At 53.7% G+C, this 24,238-nt stretch overlaps 1 protein-coding gene across 1 annotated transcript in view; it reads left to right on the plus strand.

Annotated features, from left to right (window-relative positions):
• The window catches only part of LOXL2 (lysyl oxidase like 2), a 93,686-nt gene that overhangs the window by 45,686 nt on the left and 23,762 nt on the right, over positions 1 to 24,238 (plus strand). Inside the window, exons 4-7 of the mRNA XM_030312389.2 lie at positions 5,119 to 5,330; positions 11,901 to 12,123; positions 15,700 to 15,883; positions 22,355 to 22,506. Of these exons, the coding sequence (XP_030168249.2) occupies positions 5,119 to 5,330; positions 11,901 to 12,123; positions 15,700 to 15,883; positions 22,355 to 22,506 (771 nt within the window). The remainder of the gene's footprint in view (positions 1 to 5,118; positions 5,331 to 11,900; positions 12,124 to 15,699; positions 15,884 to 22,354; positions 22,507 to 24,238) is intronic.

Here is a 24,238-nt window from a genome sequence, read left to right on the forward strand (position 1 = left end):
TTCAGATGCGTGGATGAGACTGTCCCTGAGGTCAGTAGGACTCTGACAGGAGAGAGAAGGAAGAGAGAATTGCAGGGAGGTTCAGCGCCGGGCTTTAAGGAGTGATATCCCTGGCAGTGCAAGAAGGTCACTGGCTGGGAAAAGGGAAGGGGGAGGGTGGTATGGATCAGATCAGGGAGCCGACGGCCTGGGGAGCCACGGGAAGGTTTGGAGCAAGACGTGGACATGCAGTGGGCAAGGTGGATGAGTGTGCTGGTGGCGTGTGTGAGGTGGCCGGGAGCAGCGATTCCCCCTCATGGCCTATGTGAAATGGCAGAATTACAGTGCCTTTCTTTCACTTCCATGGCTCTCGGTGCCACCTGACTGGCAGATGGAGGTGGGAATGGGGTGGTGATGGATGGCCAGAAGGCATCGCTGGGTGGCTAGAGGTGTAAGGAGGGGAAGGTGCGGAAGGTGCAGAAGACAGGTGAAGTTTGTGCCTTGCAAGCTGCAAGGACAGGAGCCTGACTGGGGGGGGGGGGGGGGGCGGGCGGGGCGGTGCAGAGGAAAGGTTGAGGGTATCTTGGATGTGTTGGGTGTGAGGTGCTGAGGAAGGTGCCAGGCTGGTGGTTGGGAAAATGGATCTGTATCTTGTTGGGTTTTTTTTAAGATTTATTATTATTGTTGTTGTTGTTATCTATTTTTGAGAGAGAGAGAGCCCAAGTTAGCAAGGGGCAGAGAGAGAATCTCACGAGGGGCACAGAGAGAGAGAGAGAGAGAGAGAGAGAGAGAGAGAGAGAGTATGTGGAGCCCAAAGCAGGGCTGTGCTTACCCAGAATGGGGTTCGTGCTCACCGGATGTGGGACTCGAACTCACGAACTGCCAGACCAAGACCTGAGCCAAAGTCAGGTGCTTAACCGACTGAGCCATCCAGGCGCCCCTAGAAGGCCAGTTTTTGAAACAGCTGAAGAAAGCCAGCTGGGGGCTTAGAGAGCAAGATGTAGGAACCCACCAGCAGTGGAGGGACGGGTCTCGCTAAGCGAGCCGAGGTTGTGTGCCATCAACCAGCCGTGCGTCCTAGTTGGGCTGACGGTGTGCTCGTGTATCTTGCCGCCGAGGTCCTCCCTCCTCGACACCACCCCCTGGTTGCCTTCTCAGCTGGGAAGGCCTGGGCTGATATTCAGTGACAACTTCTAGAACAGGGAGAAGGAGGATAGTTGGGCGCAGATGGGGCCCTTACAAGCACGCCTAGGGAGGGGGGCTTTGCCCCTGGTGCCAAGCTTTCCGATTGTGAAGTGCGTCCTTGTAAGGCTTGCTTGCTTGCCTGGCCTCCCCCCCCCCCACCCCGTTATCTTTATCTGATGCAATCTTCCACTAGACTTTCAGAATTGGTGATTTTTCCTCATTGGCCATAGCCCCAGACTGTCACATTGTGGAATTTGCATTCACAGATGCTGCAAATGCAAATGTCGTGCAGGCACAATGCTGGGAGTGCTGCCTTGGTGCTCCTTCCCTAGCTTTCTCCCCAGCAGCCCACTGACTGAAGCAGGGCAGGGTCCTGACCTCCCTGCACCTTGATTTTCCCTTTTGGAGGTGGGCGCTGGGGAGGAGAGGAGTTCTGGGTAGGACAAGTCTAGAAGGTTCTGTGCATTCCTTGGAGGAAAGCCTTTTCGGAGATCTGGGTGAACTGTTGTCTCTGGCGAGAGAGACAGCATTCAGACTCGAAGTTTAAAGTGTGCCGGCTGTCTTACCAGCTTCTGGGCTATTGGGCTTAATGTATAACCAGCAAGTCTAGAGAGCTCTTTGTTAGAGAAGAAAAACGTGTATATGTTTTAGTGTTTCCAATCTTCTCTTTTCGAGTTTAACTGGGGGGAAAAATATCCTAACGCTTGTGGTTATGGAAGAGATTCCACAGCAGTGAGGTAAGGAGGGAAGTTATGTGTGTATGTGTGTGTTTTCCTACACAGAGGTCTCTGAGCAGCTTATGTGAGCTCGTTAGCTAGCAATGAGCCCTGAATGGACGCCACGAAGGGCTTCCCTGCCGCCCCCTGGCTGGAGTCCACAAGCAGCTGGGAGGCAGCTCTCTGCTCACGTACACGCTCGGGTCTGACTCCCAGTTCCTCCCGCAGAGCCTGGGCGGAGGAAGGATTTCGAATGTGCAGGTCCCAGAGGAGCTGAGCCCCTGGCCTTGCCCCGGGGTGGGACTGGGGGTGTCAACTCGATACCAGGCAATGGACAGGGTGTGGCTGGGAGGGCAGAGAGGCCACCAGTCCAGAGCACAGGCTTGGAGTCAGAACTCAAATGTTCACCCTCGTTTACCTGCTTATTGGCTGTGTGAACTGGCAGAAGTTGCAAAACCTCGCTGAGTTTTCTCATTTTTTCACCTGGAATGGGGGTGTGCCATCAGCCTTCTCCGAGGGTGTCATGGGGGTTGAGTGGGCACAGAGCCTGAACGCATAATGAATTCGTTGCTATTTGGAAATTGAGGGCCCTCGCAGTTTTCATTATTCAGAGAAGAGACAGGGCCCTGCGTTTGGGGCATTGGGAGGAAGCCTGGCAAGGTCCATGGAGGGCAGACACTATATTTTTTTGAATGAATGAATGAAACGAATTTGCGCCTGATGAAATGAGGGAGAAAAGAAGACATTCCATTTTGAAATTAACAGCCCTGACCCTGACCACTTTTTTAGGCGCTGGAGGGAACAAGTCCCTCTGGACCTTTCCTGCACCGCATAGGTGCACAAACAGATGCACACTCCACACACACACACACACGCGCGCGTGCACGCACACTCCACACGCGCGTGCACACATGCACACACACACACACACACACGTACACACACACACACACACTGAGTTGGTGGAAGAATAAGGACAAAGACAAGGACCAGGACACCTCGCTCTAGCACTTTCTCTTCTCCAAGCCTCATTTCCCACATCCTGAGTCCACCTGCCCCCTCCCTCCCACAGCTGTCATACTTCTGCAGAAGACATGCCAGCCTGCATCAAGACGAGGGCATGTGGGTCTGCTGCGTCCCCTCTCCCACTGTTGGAGCTTGGATGCCTAGGGTCACATTGGACTTCTCCCCTTAGTGAGCTTGCATTGCTGCCCCATGGCAAGGGGGGAGTGGGGAGGGAAGGATCTGTGAATTTAGTGAAGTCAGGCCCAGCCTGCCGCCCCGTAGCATCACAGGGCCGGTGCCACAGTGGTAACTTTCCTTCTGGGCATTACGCATTACACACTGGAATTCAGCCCTGCCTCCAGAAGGGGAAAGGGGCAGGAGGGGGCTGACCCACAGGCTGGTCCAGAGCTCAGGCCCTTTCTTGGCTTGCCCCTGTCCACGTGTCTTGGTGGCACAGGTCCTGTGGCCTGAATGGAGGCTGTAAAGAATCCAGGATCCAAGCTGGCAAACATAATCCTACCCCTGGCGCTTTCCTTCCTCTCTGCATGGAAAGGAACTAGGGCCAAATGCCATCGCTCCCGGCCCACATACTTTCCACTGCCTTGCCGGACTGCAGAGACAGGGCCTGGCTGTGCACTCTGCAGCCAGGGCGAGGAGACACGAATCCCCGGGCACCCAAATAATGGTTCTGTTCAACCTCATGGTTCATTTGCATCCTGGCTGGACAGGGGCTCGGGCACTCAGGTTGCCAGGATCCTCCCTCCCAGCACCCCTGCGCAGCCCCACCCCTCTCCCCCGCTGGCCCAGCTCAGGGAGCTCCCCACACTGCACTCCCTGCCCCTAGGTGGTTCTTGGGAGATCAGTGGACTCAAACAGTTTTCTTATCAGATAAACAAGATAGTGAGAGTTGTAGAGCACTTCATTCTATTGTTTGAGGATTAAGTAAGAGAATGTACCCAAAACGCTCCTTGTGGGGCTCACACACGAGTCTGTTACTGTTATGTTGCAGTTCGTCATATCTGAGTATGGATTTGGGGCTGGGGACAGTGAGGACGCTGGAGGCATAGGTGGAATCAGTCGTGACCGGCCGTGGGCACCTCACTAAGTTAATCAGGTATTACTATATAGTTAAGGGACAAGATCGCTGTGTGTTAGAAGGAGCCCTGGTGGCTGCCCTGTGGCAGATAGAAGAGGGAGAAGGAGACAGGGACTCAGGGAGCCTTGCAAGAGCCAGTGGTGGTGCCATTGGGCAGGGGCAGAGAGAGGAGGGGCTGGAACTGAGAGATTTAGGGAGGGAGCTCCCCTAGTGTTTGGGGGAAGATTGGGTGAGCACAGGTATCACTAACTCCAAGTAGCCCCCCATTTCTCTCATCCAGTTTGGCCTCTCGAGGCCCTCTGTCCTTCTACCAAATTCCTGGACCTCTGGGGTAGGCTTGGGGCAGGGTCATTGCCACTCAGTGTTAGGGTGTGGGGAGGAGAGCCCGCAGTGCAGTGAGGCAGGAGCCCCCCATGCCCAGCCTTTTCCACTTCCTCCTGTCGGGGTCCTGCCTCTTTCATCACTTCCACAGAAAGATGGATGGGGGTGGGGGTGGAAATGGAGGCAAGGAGTGGGCTTTCGGAGGGCCTCAACTCATTTGGAATCTTTCCTTCCATAGCCCGGTGGTTGTGTCCATCCCTACCTCCCTGTTGGGCAAGCCTGGGGCCCTGCACCTAGCTTCTCCTTCCCCTCTTCTCTCCACGCCATCCCCCTTCTCTCCTGGGATTTTCTCACTGAGGAAGGCCGACCCCCAGGGGACGAGGTAGTGTGCAAGATGGCACCACCAGCCTCAGGACGGCTGAGGCTCATCTGCCTGACACGCTTCAGTTTTACTGAAAGACTAATGGGGAGATACACACACACACAAAACCGACACGCATGTGCGCACAGACATGCTTTGGAGTAAAATACAAAATCCAAATTATTTTTAATATAGAACCGGAAAATTCAAAAAACACATTTTCTCTTCACTTATTCTGAGAACCCCCAGGAGAGAGCTGGGGCGCAGTGCTCTCTGGGCTCTTTGTAGCACGTAGGAGAAGCCGTCGGCGTCCTGGGGCTCCTCTCCACCTGCTCCCGAGCACCCCTCCGCCCCCCGATGTGCAGGGCCTGAGGGCAGAGGCAGGCTGGTACAGTCACCTCTCTGGGGCAGACCCGGCAGGTGACCCCCCTCCGTCTGTGCCTCCTTCTTCCCAGAACCTGAACATCCAGGTGGAGGACATCCGGATCCGAGCCATCCTGGGCACCTACCGCAGGCGCACCCCCGTGACAGAGGGCTACGTGGAGGTGAAGGACGGCAAGACGTGGAAGCAGATATGTGACAAGCACTGGACAGCCAAGAATTCCCGCGTGGTCTGCGGCATGTTTGGCTTCCCTGGGGAGAAGACGTACAACACCAAAGTGTACAAGTAAGGGGACTGCTCCAGCCTGGGCTTCCCGGGCCCTTGCCCTGCCGGGTTAAGAGTCAGCTCTTACCAAGCACCCCCAGCACAGGAAAAGTCCTCCCGCCCTATGTCATGGCGGGGGCCACCAGTGTCCCTCCAGCAAGCCTGCCCTTGAGGAACTCCCTCTCCTGTGGGAGACAGACCCCCAAATGAATGATGAAAGTAGGGCGAGGGAAGGGTTAGGGCAGAGGCAAAGGGCAAGATGCTGCAGCCCAGAAAAATCCCACCTCTCAGTGCAGACAGCCAGCTCAGTGACCCCAGGGCCTGAGCAAGGACAGTAATACCCCGGCCGGACGGGGCAAGGGCAGTGCCAACTTAAGAAATGGTTACTTTTCCTCAGCGAAAGATTATTCTGAGAAATCTGGAACTTTTTGCAGCTGTCAGGAAATTGAAAAACGGTTGGATTCGATTCAGTTACACCAATCCCAGTTAAACCTCACCTGTTAAGGTTTCCAAAGTTGGCTCGTCCCAGGGGGCCAGGGGGTAGATGGGGGACCCGAGGGGAATCCAGTGAAGGGGTTGGGCCCTGTGACAAGCTGGCCGCTGGGGGACCTCGGTTGGTAGCGGGATCTTCTTATCTCCTCTTATTAATGATAATGACAGTCTGTTTCTGAGTGCCTACCCCGTGCCAGGCTCTGCCCCTTGTCATCGAGTTCTCACAGCACTAGGAAGTAGGAGTCTGCTTCAGAGTTGAGGCAAAGAAGTCAGAGAGAAATTGTCGAACCAGGATCCAAACACAGGCCTCCAGCTCCAGGGTCTACACTCCTGGAGAGAGTGTAGGCTCACAACACCACGTCTTTCCTTTCAAACCAGGGACAGGGAACTTCGGAGTCAGGAGACCGGGCTCCAAGCCTAGCTCGTCCTCCAGATCCTTGGGTCAGTTCAGGCTGCATCCCTCCTTGGGTTTGGCGTGGCCGCCTTTGGTTAGAGCCCCCAGTCCACCACAGGGGTGAGTTCTGGCGTCAGGGCAGGCTCACAACACCCCTGGGGGTGATCTTAGTGGCCATTCCCTCCCCCAGCCGTCCCAGACATGGCCCAGACCTTCCTGGTTGCACAGGGCAGCTGGGAGGTGCTGTGGTCTCAGCCCTCGGAGTCTTTGGACAACTCCCGCCAGCTGGCCGGCTCCTTCCCTGGGGACACCTTCTCAGCTTTTCCGATCCAAGTGAGCCAAGAAAAGCAAACCCCTCCCCTGGCTGGCCCCAACAGAGCCCCCAGCCTAGTGGCAGATCTGAGCCCAGTCCTAAGAAGGGGAAGGCTGCCACCAGCTCAAGACCAGGCAGAACGTGCCTTGTTCAGATGGCATTTGAAAGCCATCTCCCCAACTGCGGGCAGTCCTGCGTCCTCTTCCTGCTTTCGAGGAGGGGTCTCGGATCTGTTTTGGCAGCTGCACCCCGGGTGATCCTCTCATGGGCTGGGTTGGAAACCCTCTCCTTGCTCCTCCCACTCCCATGTCTGTGGCTGTGCTTTCTTTTCAAACGGGGACAGGAAAAGGCTCCGAGGGCTGGGAGGCATCCAAGGTGTTGGTGGTGGATGGTGTTCTTGGCCAAGTTGGGAGATAATTAACCGACGCTGCTGAAAACCAGCTCCGACTCCTGACCTCTAGCTGGAGATGCTATGGGGGAGCGGGAGGATGGGTGCTAAAACAACCTAGGGTTGTTTTATGTTAGACTCAGCTGACAGGCCCCAAAAGAGAAGGGCACACTGGGAAGTTTCTGCCTCAGTGGTGCTGTTAGGGGCTGTGATGGCAGCCGGCTGGAGGAAGTGATGAGCTGGGACTCCCAGGGCATGGCTTCAGCCCTTACTCGGTCCAAGCCCTTAGTCTGCATGGAAAGAGACACAGGCCTGAAGGGCGGGGGACTCGGAGGTCACAGAACCCACCTGCGGAGCCTGCGGGGGAGTCCAGTTGTGTCCTCCACACTGCTGCTACCTCAGCCCCAGCTCTGCTCCGCCTGGCTACAGGGCACAGGCCCCCGCCACGGGCTGGCTGTTGAGTCTGGGAGGTGACGCAGGGCTGGCCTGGGGCCAGGGTGTCTGGGAGCTGTGCTCAGAGGCTACGGACAGCAGGGGCCTGGGGACCGAGTGTCCCCGAATCTGTGACTTCCAGTAGCATCTTTCCCCAACTCCCTTTCGCCCTTCCCACAGCCTGTCGCTGCTGTTGCTGACAGCCGCCCCCCCCCCCACCACTGCCTCCCAGGGAAGGCTTTCACCCTTAAGAAGGAAGCATTTTCAAAGTGATTCTGTCTGTCTAGGGTGGGTATCTCCTGGTATCCACCAGGTCCAAAGGGGCTCTGCAGCCTTAGACGTTCACCAGGGCAATGCCCGAGGCCTCTCCACGCTTAACTCTGCTAACCGGCATATCCGGTGGCTACTCGGAGGCCTCACCCCCACAGGGTTGCCGTGAGTGGAGTCAGCTTCCCCACCAGGGGCTGCTTTTCCGTGAGCTACATTCTGCTGTGCCCTGGGGAGCCATGGATGCTCCTTGATGCTAATGATGCCGAAGCTTCAGGGCCCCTTCCTTGGGGCCAGGGGCATATTGTGGTCATTTTTTTTCTTCAAGCAGGATCCCGAGGTTGACACCGGTTTATTGATGTGAGCTAACTAAGCAGAGATTCTGCGTCTAATGTCGCATCTCAGGCGTTAGGAAGAGCTATCGTGATTTGGTTGGTTGGCTGACACGGGGACCAAAATGTGGCCCCACCGGGAGTGACATGCAAATGCCCGATCTCCTTGGCTTCATGTAGAGGACGGGATTCCAAGGCTGAAGACTGGATGTTGGAGTGGATTTGTCATCTGAGACCTCACCCAGCCTGGGAGGGTCTGGAAGACGCACTTTCCCCGTGAACGAGGAATAAATTTATGAGGGAAACCCTGGCGTTCTTAAGAGCTCCCCGGTAGCTCTTCTCTGTAAGCCATCCCTCATCCCAAAAGCAGGAGGTGGTGACTGGATCCCAGGGCAACAGCACTCAAGCCTCCCAAGGCCAGGTGGGCGTGGTTCCCGAAAGACAAGCAGAATCAGAGCAGTAATCGGAACAGTTTGACTCCTGCACAGCCAGGGCATGGCCTGGTTGATCATGATGTTCCCAGAAGCAAAATGGATAGGAGGTCTACTAAGTTCTTACTCATTCTTTTTTTTTTTTTAAGTTTATTTATTTTGAGAGAGAAAGAGGGAGAGAGAGAGAGAGCAAGAGAGGGGCGGGGCGGGGGGGCGGGCGGGTAGAGAGAATCCCAAGCAGGCAGCAGACTCTGTTAGCGCAGAGCCTGACGCGTGGCTCAACCTCACCATCTGTGAGATCATGACCTGAGCCACAATCAAGAGCTGGACGCTTAACCGACTGAGCCACCCAGGCGCCCCCCAAATTCTTTATGGACAGAAAATCTAGGTCAAGAGAACAAAAATCTAATCATATAAACAGAGGGTCATGCCCCTCGATCAATTCCCAGACTTGAGCCAGCTTACAGAACCAGAACCCTTTGAGTAGAGGGCAGGCTGGGTCCCCTTGAGGAAGGACCCCACCCAGTACACTGCCAAAAATTTACACCATTAATCAATTTCCCAGGCTTCCCCAAAGGGACTGATGGCCTTTCACCAAGATAGCTGTGCACTGGGGAAGATGAAATAATCAGAACTTTTGGGCACGACTGGACACAGGCTCTGAAATGACACTGATTCTGGGAGACTCAAAGATCACCATGGCCCTCCAGTCAGAGGAGGGCCTTAAGTGGGTCAGGTGATCAATGGGGTTTTAGCCTGGGCCCATCTCATGGTGGGCCCAGTGGGTCCCTGAACCCATCCTGTGGTTGTTTCCCTAATTCTGGAATTCATCATTGGAATAGACATACACAGTAGCTGGCAGAAGCCCAACAAAATCTGGCTTCTCCCTTGGCTGGGGAAGAGCCAGTAGAACTTTTCATTTTTAATGTTTTATTTACTTTTGAGAGAGAGCACGAGCAGGGGAGGTATGGAGAGGGGGACAGAGGATCCAAGGCAGGCTCCGCACTGACAGCACAGCACCCGATGCGGGGCTCGAACTCATGAACCGTGAGATCACGACCTGAGCTGAAGTTGGATGCTCAACCAACTGAGCCACCCAGGCGCCCCCCAAATTCTTTATGAATAGAAAATCTAGGTCAAGAGAACAAAAATCTAATCATATAAACAGAGAGTCATGCCCCTCAACCCATTCCCAGACCTGAGCCTTTTCAGGACTTTTCGTTTGTAACTGCATCGGCCCAGCTGAGCATTCGTCCCACTACCCTGCCGTAGGCTAGACACCTCTTTCTCAAGCAGGCTTCTTCCTTGGCCCAAAGCTGCATCTCATTTCAGTTGCCCTCCAGTCACCGGGCCTGGAGTAGGCTGTCCACCCATCATCCACCAGCGCCTCATATCTGCACCCCCTGGGCCTGGCCCTGGTGAATCATGGTGGGGGGACGCTGTCGGCATCGTGGAGGCCTGTGGAGGGCCACGGTGCATTCCCGTGAGCTGATGTAAGAGGGAAGCAGGGCTGTCTGGGAAAGGCAGGAGCAGTTATGTGTTTGCTATGGTGCTTCAGTCTATATTAAGAACTCAGTACATCTGTTCGTGGGCGAGGGCAGTGTTCACTGAAAGCTGGAAGCAGAAGGAGGTTCCAAGCCAGTGGGGTCTGGCCAGACCTTGTGCAGCTGATAGCCCCCGAGTGTGTTCTGTCGCCCAATGTTGGGGGGTGGGTCATGAGGAACAAGCTGTCCACCGCCCCCCAAATGTGTTCTCCAGTCCGAGGTGGTGGTGGGGGGAACAAGCTGGAGGTTGTTTCCGAGTGCAGGGCCTTGTATCCAGGAAGTGGGGAGGGGCAGTTTTTCTCGGAATTACTAACAGTCCTCCTGTGTAGTTCTCCACTCTAGGCTATGCAGCGATGTTGAGCACACCTCCTGAATTTTCCAGGATAGTCCTTTTTTCAAAGATTCTGTGTCATGGTGCCCACAGGGACACCAGAGTTGTTACCAGTGAAATTTTTAGTTAGGAAAAGATTCTGGTTTGGGGTGCTTGGGTGACAGCTCAGAGCCTGGAGCCTGCTTCAGTTTCTGTGTCTCCCTCTCTCTCTCTGCCCCTCCCCAGATCGTGCTCTGTCTCTCTCTCAAAAATAAATAAACTTAAAAAAAAATTTTTTTTTTAAAGCAAGAAAATATTGGTGGTGTCTGTAGGGTTTTACCTTTCTCTATGTTCACATCCCATTCACTCTGAGACAGAAACTTCCAGGCCTGCTAACCCAGCAGAAACAGGGCCCCATTTCTGCCCCATCCTGGGCCAGCCTGCCCTGGGAGGCCCTTGCATTGGGCAACTGGCAACGATGCGGTCTGGCTCTCTTTGGCATCTCGCAGGTTCTGCCAAGCAGGGACAAGCACACAGACCCCAGAGAGCTGGGCCGGCGTGAGAGGACGGTCCTCCCTGCCCTCCTCCTCCGTAAATCCCACCCTTATTCAAAACCTCGCTCAAACCCTGCTCCTCATTGAAATTGTGTGTCATCATTGCAACCACAGGGAACCCTCCTTTCTGTTTCTCCTTTAATATAGTTGTTATTTATTTTACAAACGCATATGAAGCCCTTCCTGTGCACTGTTTTAATTGCCTCACCAGTATTCGCTCATTTACCTTTCCTAACAATCATATAAAGTAAATCCCGTTGCTACTTCTGATTTGGAGATGGGGAAACTGAGGCACGGTAACCTTTCTGCTAACCCATTCATTACCTATTGGTTGGTTATTGTTTTAGAAAACACTGTGACTCGCCTCGATCCTTATGCTGCCTTCCAGAAATACATAAAAAGGAATCCTTTACATGTAATACAGGTTAAGAGTTCCCTGGAATACAGGCTATGCTATGGAGATAGCCTCAGCCTCACTGACTCCTGGGTGAACATTTGGTAAGGTCTGTGGCCGAGTTTCATGACCATTATAATTCCCAAGCAAATTTTACTTCGATTCAGCCCACGGGCTGCTTTAAGACTGTTCTCGTTGCTTCTCATTGGATTTGGATTTACCCCTTTAATCTTGCGGATCGTTGGGAGAGAGTTTAACATTCAACTTGTTCTGCTATTGACACAGGCAAGGAGCAACAATGAATCATGTTGAAATTATCTGAAGGGTTTGGGTGAGCGACCATCTGGTTTGCCTGAGACTGTGGGTTTCCTGGGACCAGGGGTCTTATCTATTTTAGATCCCTTTTTGCATTTCCTTTTATAGGCTTTAATGCTGTCTCACTGCTAAGTCCCTTCTCTCCTAGAATATAAGCTGCCTGGGGGAAGGAAGCAATGTCTGTCCTTCCAGGTCCTGCTCCCCAGTGCCCAGCATGGCGCCCCACATGGCCGAGGTGCTCATTGGGTGGATGCCAACTCAGTGGGGCTGAGCTCTAGATGCAGGGACCATGCACATTCCGTTCCACTACTAGACTCCAAGAAGCTAGCACCGTGGTCGGCCCGGTGCCTGACACCCAATCATAGAAGGAATGAGGGGTGGTGGCCGTGGTGCCCTGGTCACCTGCCCCCTCTCACCCTCTGCAGAATGTTTGCCGCCCGGAAGAAGCAACGCTACTGGCCATTCTCCATGGACTGCACCGGCACGGAGGCCCACATCTCCAGCTGCAAGCTGGGTCCTCAGGTGTTGCTAGACCCCGTGAAGAATGTCACCTGTGAGAATGGGCTGCCAGCTGTGGTGAGTTGTGTGCCTGGCCAGGTCTTCAACCCCGACGGGCCCTCGAGATTCCGGAAAGCCTACAAGCCAGAGGTGAGGATGCGTGCAGTGGGGGGTCTGGCCAGTTGACACATGGATGGGGTGGAGGGTGGCATTTGAGGGAGCAAGCAGGGGCCCTCAGGAGGGAATGAGGAGAGCCAGCCCTGATTCAGACCACTCCCCTACAGGGCAGGAATGTAGTGGGACACCTGTCAGGACTGGCCACACCAACAGATGCCACCTCTAGAGGGTGACAAGCAGCTGGGCCCCAGCCCCCAGTCATCAGCACCCACATCTGGCCTTTCACCATTGCTACTCCACTCTGAGATCTCAGTCCCGTCTGTGGAGGCCACACACCAAGGAGGAGAGAGCACCTCATTACCCACGGTCACAAGCTCTGTGTGCTGTCTGCTGGCCCCACACAAAAGGCGGGGGTGGGGGGGTCCTTCTCCGTTCCCAGAGGAGAACAGTGTTCTAGAGTTGTTGGAAAGTCAATATGATTCTCGAAAGCGCATGGAATCAGCCACAAATGTTTCCAAACGTATTTTGGTTTGTTCTGCAAGAGAAAGGACAAAAATTTTTAAAAGCCTTCACCAAGACAGAAAATGAAAACCTGTCATTCCCATGTCTGTGTCACCTGTACCCATCGGTCATGTTCTATGTTTGTAAGTCAGCAGCACCTCTGTGTGCACGTGCACGTGAGTGCGCTCCAGACATGTTGATGCACGTCTGCTCACATAAATAGCACCCCCGTTTCCACTGTGTGATTTCTTAGGACAAGTGAACCGACCCAACCATGGCGGGTTTGACGCAGCCTCTGAAAAAGAGAAAGTGTGTTATTCTCTCTTCCCTGAAAATCATTAAGAGGAGATGCGTTTTTCTTTTTCCTACCCTTCCTTTTTCCTATATCCAGGGGTCTCTGTGATGTGCATGTTCTGGAAACTGCTCACATGGGGCTGGTGGATGGGAATAGCACAGGGAGAAGAGGGAGGGGTAGGAATGGTGGCTGATCGTTTATCAGGGAATGGTTCCCTGAGCCAGACAAAACCTCGACACTCACCTGGGCAGAGGTGAGTTCCAAGTCAGCTCTGACCACGTCAGGGGGAAGAGGAGGGAGAGAGGCCATGATGGGGGCAGATGGTGTGGGCACCAGGTGGTGGTGCGGGAGGGACGGCCTCATGCTGTGTCTCCTTCCCTCTCCCTGTCTCTCCTTCCCTCTCCCTGTCTCTCCCGCCTTTCCCCTCCGCCCTCTGTAGTCTCTCCTCCCCATCAACATCTAAAGACCTGCTTGGAAAGGGGGTGATGGCACTCATCCTAAGGAAAAGGGAACCCCGGGCAGTAGTGAAATAAACCATGTTGGGTGCCCCCTCCCAGGCTGGGGGTGGTGTGTTTGGACAAAAGAAAAAGCCTTCAAAGAAAGGACTGAAATGAACGCTGTGAGCCCAGCCAAGGGCATGGGAACTATTTGGAGTACCTTCCTGACTCTTCCAGCAGGCGGCCGTCCCTGCCCCCTTGGTCCCCACAGGGGCCTCCAAAGGGGACAGACCTACTGCAGGGCGCATACGTGCAGCCAGGTGACAGAGGTGCACCTGGACGGTGCCGGCCCCCCTGCAGCCCCCACACACCCTCCCTTGCCCCCCTTCCAGCCCACCGCCACGTGATTTGATCGCCACATCCTTCCTACAGCCTCAGCCTGGCCCACGGCGCTTTCCTTATGTGTCATCCAGAATACCAGACCCTACTGTTTTGGAATTCCTCTCGCTGTGTGGTTTAAAGCAAAGGAATCAAATTCATACCAAATGAATTAAAAAAAAAAAAAAGAGAGAGAGAGCAAATGAGCCTTACATCACATTTTCCCTTGGTTGCTTGCTTTCCTCCAGGGCCAGCTGACTGTGTGGCCACTGCCAGCCTGGCACGGGGTTATTTGGCCCTCTGCCTCCATTAAGCTTGGTCTTGGATGGTCTGCTCCCTAATAAATGATCAGCCACCTTTCCTACCCCTCCCTCTCCTCTTCGCATGTTCTATTCCCACCCACCAGCCCCTCTGAGCCATCTCCAGAAGGTGGAAATCACAGCTTCCTGTGCTGGACAGCTTGGGCACGGGGTGGGGGAGGGGAGAGGCCGCGACTCGACCGCAAAGCAAACGGGCTGCAGCCAGCAGTTGTTTTGAGTTTGTTTTCTAAAGCTAGAACAAAGGTTCCTGAGGCCAGTGGGTGTTTTGCACGCACCCCTGTCCCTCTTTTCTTCTCCCCCTAGTGGCAGGGTCAGAGCCGTCCTGTAAATCCAAGTGCTGTCACAGCCACGAGGCGCAGTCAGTGGGGGAGAGCAGTGTGGCCGAGTGGGAACCTCGGCTGGAGAATGGTGACACGGGTTCCCATCTGATGCCTCGGCCCTCAAGGTGGCCGGGGTACGTGAATGCTGACAAACAGCACCTCCAGCCAGGCCGGGTCCTTGGTGGGTGGGTAAAAGTTGTGGTCTGAGGACCACGTAGGCTGGAGGGGAGCAGTGACTCTGGTCTGATCCACCATACATAGAACGGCTGCAGGGCACCCCACCCCCTCTGTGTTGAATCAAATCAGCATCGGCGAGAACTCAGAGCCTCGAAGCCTCTGAGCCCCCATGCCAGCACTCACATGCTCAGGCGTGCACACACACACACACACACACACACAGGCATGCACGCACATGCACACACATCCACACATGGGCACAGAAGTTGATGCAGACCAGCGTGTGTGGGCAGATGGAGTCAGGTGCTCCAGCTCCCATCTGGTAAAATGTGATCCAGTGGGATCAAAACGCTGGTGCAGGGTGGGTCTTACTCTTGTGCAATGAAATAAACCCTGTAAGGTGATTGGGCTTCCAGGCTGTCCCTGAGCACTTGGGGGCATTTAAACCATAGCCACTCATCGTCTCTGAGTACCTGGTGGGGCCGCATCTTCTGAAGAGTTGGGCTGATTTGGAATTGGAGTAGAATCGCGGGGGCGGGGAAGCAGGAGCAGTGACTGGGCACTAACGTAACCCCTGGACACGTGGCAGCCTTAGCCAGCACAATGTCTGTCCTCTAAGTCATGGCCTTCTTGGTTAGGCCCATGCTATAGCTCCCTGTCTCCCCCCTCCTGCTTCTCATCTACCTGCAGAGCGGGATTGTTGGAGTGTAACCTGTTCAGTGGCCTGAAGTCCCCCACAGGGCTAGACCGTAGCGCTCTATCAGAAGCAGGGTGGAATTATGATCCATCTGGAATCTGCCAAGTCTGGGGCAGGAGCTCCTCTCCGTAGCTCTAAAGCTTGAGGTTCTGGAGGGAGGGGGTGCAGGGAGGTACTGGTGGTAAGGCCCCTGAGCCAAGCATGGGTTGGGGTGACTAACTGATGAGGGCTCCTCGACAGTCCAGGACAAAAGCTCCAAGGGAGGACCGCAAAGCAAGTTTGCAGCACAGCCAACGTGCAGAGGGGGCATGTGCACACCTCCCGCCCCGTGCACACGCACGCGCACAAATCCAGCCCCGTTTCAGCTCCTGGCCGAGGCACCTGTGTTTGGGGTGGGGCGGCTGGGGAGGGAGGGGAGCGGGCAGTGACGGCCTGCCGAGTGGGCATCAGCTTTTGCACTCAGCAGGACCGTGTGTCCCTTCAGCAACCCCTGGTGCGGTTGAGAGGTGGTGCCAACATCGGAGAGGGCCGAGTGGAGGTGCTCAAGAACGGAGAATGGGGAACCGTCTGTGACGACAAGTGGGACCTGGTGTCTGCCAGCGTGGTCTGCAGAGAGCTGGGCTTTGGGAGTGCCAAAGAGGCCATCGCTGGCTCCCAGCTGGGGCAAGGTAAGGAATGGGGCAGGGGGCGGTGGGGGGGGGGGACGTTCTGTGGCCTCTCTTCACTGAGAGCATGGCGCGGGGAGCCCAACCCAGGGGTGCTGGCCTTGGGCCTTTCGGGGTCTTCTTGCCGTGCCCCCTCCCACTCGCCGCTGCCACTCTGTTAGAGAATCCCTGGCCGCTCCCCCAGCAGTCAGAGCTGGAACGGCCTTAGGGAACACTGAGTCCCCCACTGTATGAATTTGGAAGCTGAGGCCCAGAGAAGGGAGTGAATAACCAAGATGAGACAACAAATTAGCAGCCAATGAATACTCTAACGGGGGTCTCCCGGCTCCTAACCCGGTGCTCCCCACTGTCCCACCGAGAATGCTGGAATTCTCAAGGCCTTCCTCCAGGACAGGACCTCGGAATTCCTCAGGCTGTGGACCACCCCAGACACAAAAGAGTCCCAAAAGTCATCTTTGTTTCCCACTCTGGTGAGGCCCCACAAACATTCTCTCCCCGCCACCAGAGACTGGGAACAGGATGCCCGTCTCCGGATGACATGCGACGCTAATGAGAAGGAGCCTGGTTTTCATTAAGTGTCCTGAACAGATCTTTCATTTAAGCAGAGACCAAAAGTGTAAGAAGCTTTCAAACTGGTCGTTCCGTTGAGAGCACCGAGGCAAACATGGCATGAGAACGTGACAGATAGCTTCCTTTTCTGGCAAGGAGGGTGGGGCGTCCCGTCCTGTGGGGAGAGGATGTTTCCATACTGCCGGACGTAAGGCCATCACCCCACAGAAAGGAATGTGGTGAGGTCATCGGTCACATTGGAGGAAGTAATAGCCCAGTGGACTGGAGAGAGAGTCCCGGAATCATAGATGGCACTGCTGAAGGGGACCTCAGTGCATCTGGTCCAACAGACGAGGCCTCGGGTGCTGGAGCACAAGCTTGCAGTCATCCCCATAGTTAGTGGTGGAGAAAATCTAAAACCCAAGTCTTTAGCTCGCTCATATTTGGGCTTCTCCCTGTGTGCCCACCTTCGCCCAGTCCTGCTCACGTTCAGAACACCCCATTCTGCAATCCCCTGCAGTTTCCTGGGCATGCCCTGAAGGTTAGGGATCTAGGCTGGACTCTAACCTTGCATCGTGCCATCTGGAAGCCTCAGTTATACCACACGACAGTCCTCCTCCTCCCCTGGTCATGATGAGCTGTTTGGAGTTCCTTTGGATCTCGAATATTCCCACAGTCCATTTTACTGATTGGCTGATGTGTCGGTGTGTGTTTCCCCAAGGCCTACTGTACAAAGACCACTCACCCTGAGGAATAAATAAGCACTGGATGACATAAGCATTCCATTTATCATGGGCGTGGGCTGTTGACCTAGTTATTTCCCTGCCCAGAGCAGCCAATGGTTTCCAAGGACCTGCAGAACTCTAGAGAGAGAGACAGTTGGCATTTTCGGTGCTGTCCTGGAAAGAACCACTGGATGATTTATTATCTCCTGCCACTCTGGGCAGATCAACTCTGCTAGGCAGAAGGGGGAAAGTCCACATTCAGTGTCAAGTCACAGAGCAGACAGGCTCAGTTCCGTTCTGGCTCTGGCTGGTGGGCCAAGTGACCACGCCCAGAGTGAGGGTGTGAAAGGCAAGGACGGGGAGGCAGGCGATCTCAGTCCTCGTCCTGGGCCTGCTACCTACTTTCTCCGTGACCTTGAGTAAACTCCAGGTCCTCAGATTCTTCACTGGATTCACATTCGAGGGTTTATCTGGCTCCTGCCTCCTGTGGGTTCTCTGCTCTTCTCACCGGGATGGATGTTAGGTCAGAGTCAGGCACTGTGCTGTGTGTTCTGTGACCCCCTGCACATATCTGGGCTCCAGCTGTCTGTTTCCACAACCACCTCCCTCCATGACCAAGTGCTGCAAGAGAGGAAGGAGGGCCTGTGTTCTTCGTGCTAAGTCTTGCCAGCTTATAGTACCCTGGGATATTCATTTTATGAAGAATGAATGAATCAATGAATGAATCAATGAATGAATGAATGAGTTCCAGTTGCATAAGTAGGGTCAGCTGAATGAACACCTGGTGAAGCAGTTTTAACACTCTAGACCTTAGCTGTCCAATACAAATACAACGTGAGCCACATAAGTAATTTTGAATTTTCTAGTAGCCTTGTAAAAACAAATAAAAAGAAACAGGTGAAATTAATTTCGATAATATATTTTCCTTAATCGAATCTATCCCCCAAATTATGATTTCAACATATAATCAGAATGAATGCTGTTAATGAGATAGTGTACGTTTTGTGTACCAAGTCTTTGAAATCTAGGGTGTGTTTTATACGTGGAGCACATTCCAGTCTGGACTGGCCACATTCCAAGCACTCAGTGTGGCCAGTGGCAGCCCTAGAGCAGTGGCTTTAAAACCCTTTTGCCTGAAATCCCCGAGCAGAAATGCCATGCATATAAAGCCGAAACAGAAGTTTCCAGAAATGATGCTTACCTCTCTAACATGCAAAATACTACGCTACGTCCTGTTGTATTCTACCGTGCTCTTAGAAGTGTGATTGTCACAAAGGGGCGCCTGGGTGGCGCAGTCGGTTAAGCGTCCGACTTCAGCCAGGTCACGATCTCGCGGTCCGTGAGTTCGAGCCCCGCATCGGCTCTGGGCTGATGGCTCGGAGCCTGGAGCCTGTTTCCGATTCTGTGTCTCCCTCTCTCTCTGCCCCTCCCCCGTTCATGCTCTGTCTCTCTCTGTCCCAAAAATAAATAAACGTTGAAAAAAAAAAAAAAAAAAAAAAGAAGTGTGATTGTCACCAGCAAAGTTGATTCTGGGTCTAGAGTCCGTGACGTCGCTCCAAGACGTTGGGCTTCTCCCTAGTACCCTGCTTCTGCCCCCGGCCTGTGGCCACCTGGGACAGCATTTATACGTGGGGGAAGAGCAGGGCTAAGGTGGACGTGGAGAAGCCATCGTGAGGAGGAACAATTCAGGGGTCAGTCCAGAACCAGGAGTAGGTGAGTGCTGGGAGTCAGGATGCAAGTAAAGCCCAGGTCCACAAAACGAGCCAAGAGCCCACAGGCAGCACTGGGCATGCTCAGCTGTACACTGGGCGAGGGTGTATCTAAGTTCGGCTGGAAGGACACAACCAGTTGTTAGTCGGAGTCTAAAGCATGGTAGGCTCTTGCATAAACCTCTCCTCTCCTGGCCAGTCCAGTAGGTCAGTGATTCATAAGCATTCGTTGTTTGGGCTGGGCCCTGGAATGGAGAATTCGTTAATTCCACAAACATTTATGGTAATGGCTTCTGCTCCCCAGGAGCTCCCGTCAAGTGGGGGAAATTAGAAATAACCTCAATCAAAGGTAAACCTGTACTAATAGAGAGGTGATGAGATGTAAGGGAAATACTGAGAACATTTACCATTTCCTGAGCCCCTGGCCCACCCCGCCAGATAGATTTTATTATTGCCTTTTATGATGAGGGAGGCGAGACTCAGAAAGCTCCCGTCACTTCCCGAGGAGGAGACGCAGCCCGACTGCTGGCCCATCACCTCACCAGCGAGGTGTAAAAGAAAATGCCGCGGGCAGGGGCGAGGTTGTATCCAGCTGAGCCCGGGAGGAGGAAGGATCTGAAGTGTTCCTTGGAGGCAGGCCTCTACCTAGGTCAGCTCTTTAAGAGGAGCAGGGCTTCCAGGAGGCAGAGGGAGCATCCCCACGTGAAGAACCAGGTGCTTCGAACCTCTCCGCTCTTTCCCCAGCAGCCCTCCTCTCCCGTCCAGCACATGGGGTTCTCTCTCCTCACGTGCCTCGGAAACAGAGCGAGATCCTGCGGTGGGGTCAGGCTGCCTGATGTGAGTGCTGGCTCCTCCATCAGGTCCCCAGTTTCCTCATTTTACCGAGTTGCCATGATGATTGAGTGCGTTCATATATGCCACGTGTGTAGGACAGAACCCTAGTAAGCGCTCAGTGAACATGTGGTGTCATCATTGCCATTGTCGCCACCCTCCTCCTGACGGTCCTCAGGCAAGCCCGGCATCTGACTGATACTCAGGTCCGAGGTGGCTGCGTCTTTCTGTGTCCATCTCACTCCCTGAGCTGTGGCCCCTGCCTGCTTCAGGGGCCCTGTTTGGCACCTGTGGTGCGTCCCAGCCTCTCCACTCCGAGTCCTTGGATGCTTCCAGCCATAGTCAGCAATGTGTTTTTATCAACTGTATAACATTCCAAGGAATTGAAAGCTTTATTGTTTATGAATTTCCAAGGAAAGGGAAACTTGGCTCTCACTTACTAATATGGGTTGTCCCAGAAGTTCATCTTGGCCTAGATACCGAGTGTCTCCAGAAACCTCCTCAACGGAAATGGGACACAGGCACGGCCTGTGGTCGGGGGCCCACCAGCCTAGTGGGAAGGCAGACAGGGAACAGAGAGCCACCTGAGTGCTCGATGGGAGGGGGGCCCAGCTTAGACAGAGATCAGAGAGGCTTCTCTAAGGAAGTGGCCAAAGCTGAGCCCTGAAGGATGAGCAAGCTGGTGAGGAGGGAGGAGGATGGGCCAGGCAGAGGGTCCGGGCAGGGGAAGAGGTCAGCTCAATCAAGCAGCCAAAGGAGGTGGCGGTGTGGCAGAGGTGGGAGGAGCAGGTGGAGCCAGACTGCGTAGGATGAACAGGGTGCTCGGGGACTGTGGATTTCACCCTTCGATGCAGTGAGAAGCCATTCTGGGGACTTACAATGGGGAGTGACACGATTCAGTATGCATTAACAACCCTCTTGGGTTGTCTTGTGGCAAATATTTGGCAACGAGCAAGCAGGAGGGAGCCTGGAGGCTGTTGCCTTTGTCCAAATGGACGATGACAGAGCAGAACGAGTGTTGCGCCGGCAGAAATGGAAAGCACCCAGAGTTAGGGAAGTGAGTAGAGTGTGGTGATGGATTCCTTGGCAACCACAGAGGAGGAGGCGGTACCAGAGGTGACCTCTGGGTTTTGGTGAGAACACCAGGCCGGATGAATACCACTTCGAGATGGAGAGGGCTGGTGGAGAAACAGACAGGAGTAGGTCCTTCTACTGGACATGGAAGTAAAGGGGACAAAACAGACAGCTCTTCCAAGAAGTTCACCCTGATGCAGATGAAACTGACAGGCCAGAGGGTGGGCTCAGGGGAGGGTGGTTGTAAGATGGGAAGTTTGAGTGAGCGCTGAGGGGCAGGACCCCAGCGAGAGGAGGATGGTGAATGGGGGCAGGAGAGAGAGGTGATCACAGGTGGGCAGGGACCAGTGTGGGAGTCCATGCAGCCCAGAACTCCTAGAAAGAACTAGACTTAGGGGAGTGCCTTGGTGGCTCAGTTGGTTAAGCATCTGACTCAATCTCGGCTCAGGTCATGATCTCACGGTTCATGAGTTCAAGCCCTGAGTCAGGCTCTGTGCTGACAGCATGGAGCCTGCTTAGGATTCTCTCTCACTCGCTCTCTGCCCCTCCTCTGCTTGCTCTCTCTCTCTCTCTCTCAAAATAAATAAAAATATTAAAAAAAAAAAAAAGAACTGACTTTGATCCATGTTGATGGGCTAGGGCTAGACAGAGGGGAGGTAGCCCTGTGAGCTGAGTTGAGCCAGACTGGTCAGTTTGGGAATTCTCTCTCTTCTCTCTCCCCAACCAGTAGGGGCCTCCCCTTGGTTATCTGGGTGCCTGTGAGAGAAGCTTCTCTGCATGTTCACCATAGGTCATTTACTGGATGGCCCCTCTCTGCCTTGGGGACACTGACATGGCCAGTGCCCAGGGAGAACTGGCAGTAGATGGGCTGGGGAGAGGAGAGAGGACAGGGACTCCCTACAGGCTCCCTGCGGGCCACTGTGTCCCTCCTCAACGAAGGGTAACGGCTCTTAGCAGGTGGCCTCTCCACACGGCTTCTTTGCTCTCCTGGGTCAATACTACAATCTTTCCTTCACTCCTACTGGCCTCAAGACCTTATCTGTGTCCCACTATGAGGGGGAGGCTTCAGAGGCTTCTGAGTATTGGACTGTCTGCTGTGATTTTGTGATTTCCCCACACTCTGTCCATACCTTTGTTTTCAAAACCCCCTTTTCCAACTCTGTTCAAATCATCCAGTTTGAGGGTGCCATCACTTTCCTGAGGGGACTCTGAATCTATAGGGATAGTCACCCCTGTGAGGTTCATAAATGCACAAGGTATTAAAGTTGAAGAGGGAACTTAGATGTCGTCTCTTCCAGTTTCTTTATTTAAGGAAGAAAACCTATTCAGAGAGGCTGAGTGGGTTGGTCAAGGTCACACAGGAAGTTAGTAAGCACATTTGATTTGCTTTTATGGGAGAAGTGAATCCTAAGACAAGAAGCAGGTTTCTCCAGGGAGAGGAGGCCTGGATCCTTGAGCTGATTATGGGATGTAGTTGGAAGTTTTGAGGATGGAGAAACACGTTCTTACTGGCTAAGACTTTCTTGCCCATTCCAGAAACTTTCCTCCAGAAGCTGTCAACAGCACGTGTTTATTTCCTCCCCCAGGGATAGGACCCATCCACCTCAATGAGATCGAGTGCACCGGGAATGAGAAGTCCATTATAGATTGCAAATTCAACGCGGAGTCTCAGGGCTGCAACCACGAGGAAGATGCTGGTGTGAGATGTAACATCCCTGCCATGGGCTTCCAGAAAAAGGTGAGGGGATTATGTTCTGTTTTGGTGACCAAGCCCCAGAGAGTATGAGTCAGGTAGCCTCATTCTGAAGGTTTCTAACATGAGGTGTTAGAGTGCTCTGATGATGAACTCAGAAAGGGCTTAGGCTCCACTGCTGTCACCATTAAGGACATTGTCACCTAGCATTCGTTAAATGGGCCAAGTGAGAAAACGTATGTATAAACACCGCTGTCCTTAGTGGCCCATGTCGGGCGTCCACCGTGTGCCTCTCCCTGTGCTGGGACTAGACGTGTGGTGTGATCTCAGCGCAGTCCCTTCTGTAAGGGACAAAGCCCCTGGGACACCCTTGGCATGGTCCGTAGCCAAGTACCCAGAGGAACTACATCGACAGCAGGCCTACAAATTACACAAATGTAAGCACAATATAGACGGTATTTGGGGACAGAAGACTGTATTTTGGTAACCAGAGGGAAATAAAGGGGAAACTTAACAGCATTATACCAGAGACGCACCCGTCCTTTCCTGAGATGGAGTCACTAAAAACCTACGTCGTGTGGCTAGCGTGGGTGATCTTTCCACAGGGGTAGCCAACAAGATGAATTCCTCTTGGGCTATCCAATCCTACAGAAAGGCCCAGTACATCCTGTTTACTGCTCTTCACCATCCTGTTTACTGCTCTTCACTACACCATGAACTTGTCTGGGTCCTGTGCATTATCTGCTATAGGGCCGGCGTGTTGGAAGGGTTTCTTTAGTGCTTATTTTATTTTATTTTTGTATTTTTTTATTTTTTCAGAGAGAGAGAGAGAGAGAGCATGTGAGCCTGAGCGGAGGGGGGGGGGGGGGGGAGCAGAGGGAGAGAGAGCGAGAAAGAAACTTTTTTATTTTTTATTTATTTTTTATCTTTGAGACAGAATCTCAAGCAGACTCAGTGCTTAGGGTGGAGCTTGATAGGGGGCTCAATCCCATGACCCTGGGATCATAACCTGAGCCAAAATCAGGAGTCAGATGCTCAACCAGAGCTACCCAGGTGCTCCTTAAGCACTTATTTTGAAAACGAGCAAATGCGGGGATGCCTGGGTGGCTCAGTGGGTTAAGCCTCCGATTTTTGATCTTGGCTCAGGTCATGATCTCATGGTTCATGGGTTCAGGCCCTGCAGTAGGCTCTGTGCTAGCAGCACAGAGCCTGCTTAGGATTCTTTCTCTCTCTCTCTCTCTCTCTCCCTCTTTTTCTGCCCCTCCCCTGCTCATGCTCTCTCTCTCTAAAAATAAGTAAGTAAACATTACAAAAAATAAAAATAAGTAAAAGTGAGCAAATGCAGACATATCAGGGTGCAGGATGGTTCCCCAGTTGGGTTCTTGCTTTGACAGTGATTCTTGACCTTGGCACCAGCATGCCAAAGACACTACTAAACTGGTCAGCCGCGGCATGTGTTGTGCAATTCACTGCCCAATGGGGCCAAAACCGTGAACCCAACAGCGCTCAGCGAAGCCATGCATTTGCCTGTGGGCGAGCAGGAGCATGGGCCACAAGCCCACAGCCACGGGGAAGGCTCACCACCGCTAATTGTCTAGCGGCATTCCAAGATAGCCATGACAGGGCTATGAGAGGTAACATGCCACATGTCACGGTATGCTGTGGCACCATTCACTTTGGGCTGATTGGAGTTGGGTGGAGTGGGGTTTCCAACACAAATGGAAGACCTGGGCCAGAGAAAGTGATGTTTTCCAGATGCATTTTATGGTTGGTATGG

This window comes from Lynx canadensis, chromosome B1 (genome assembly GCF_007474595.2).
Source record: "Lynx canadensis isolate LIC74 chromosome B1, mLynCan4.pri.v2, whole genome shotgun sequence".
In the NCBI taxonomy this organism is placed as follows: Eukaryota; Metazoa; Chordata; class Mammalia; order Carnivora; family Felidae; genus Lynx; species Lynx canadensis.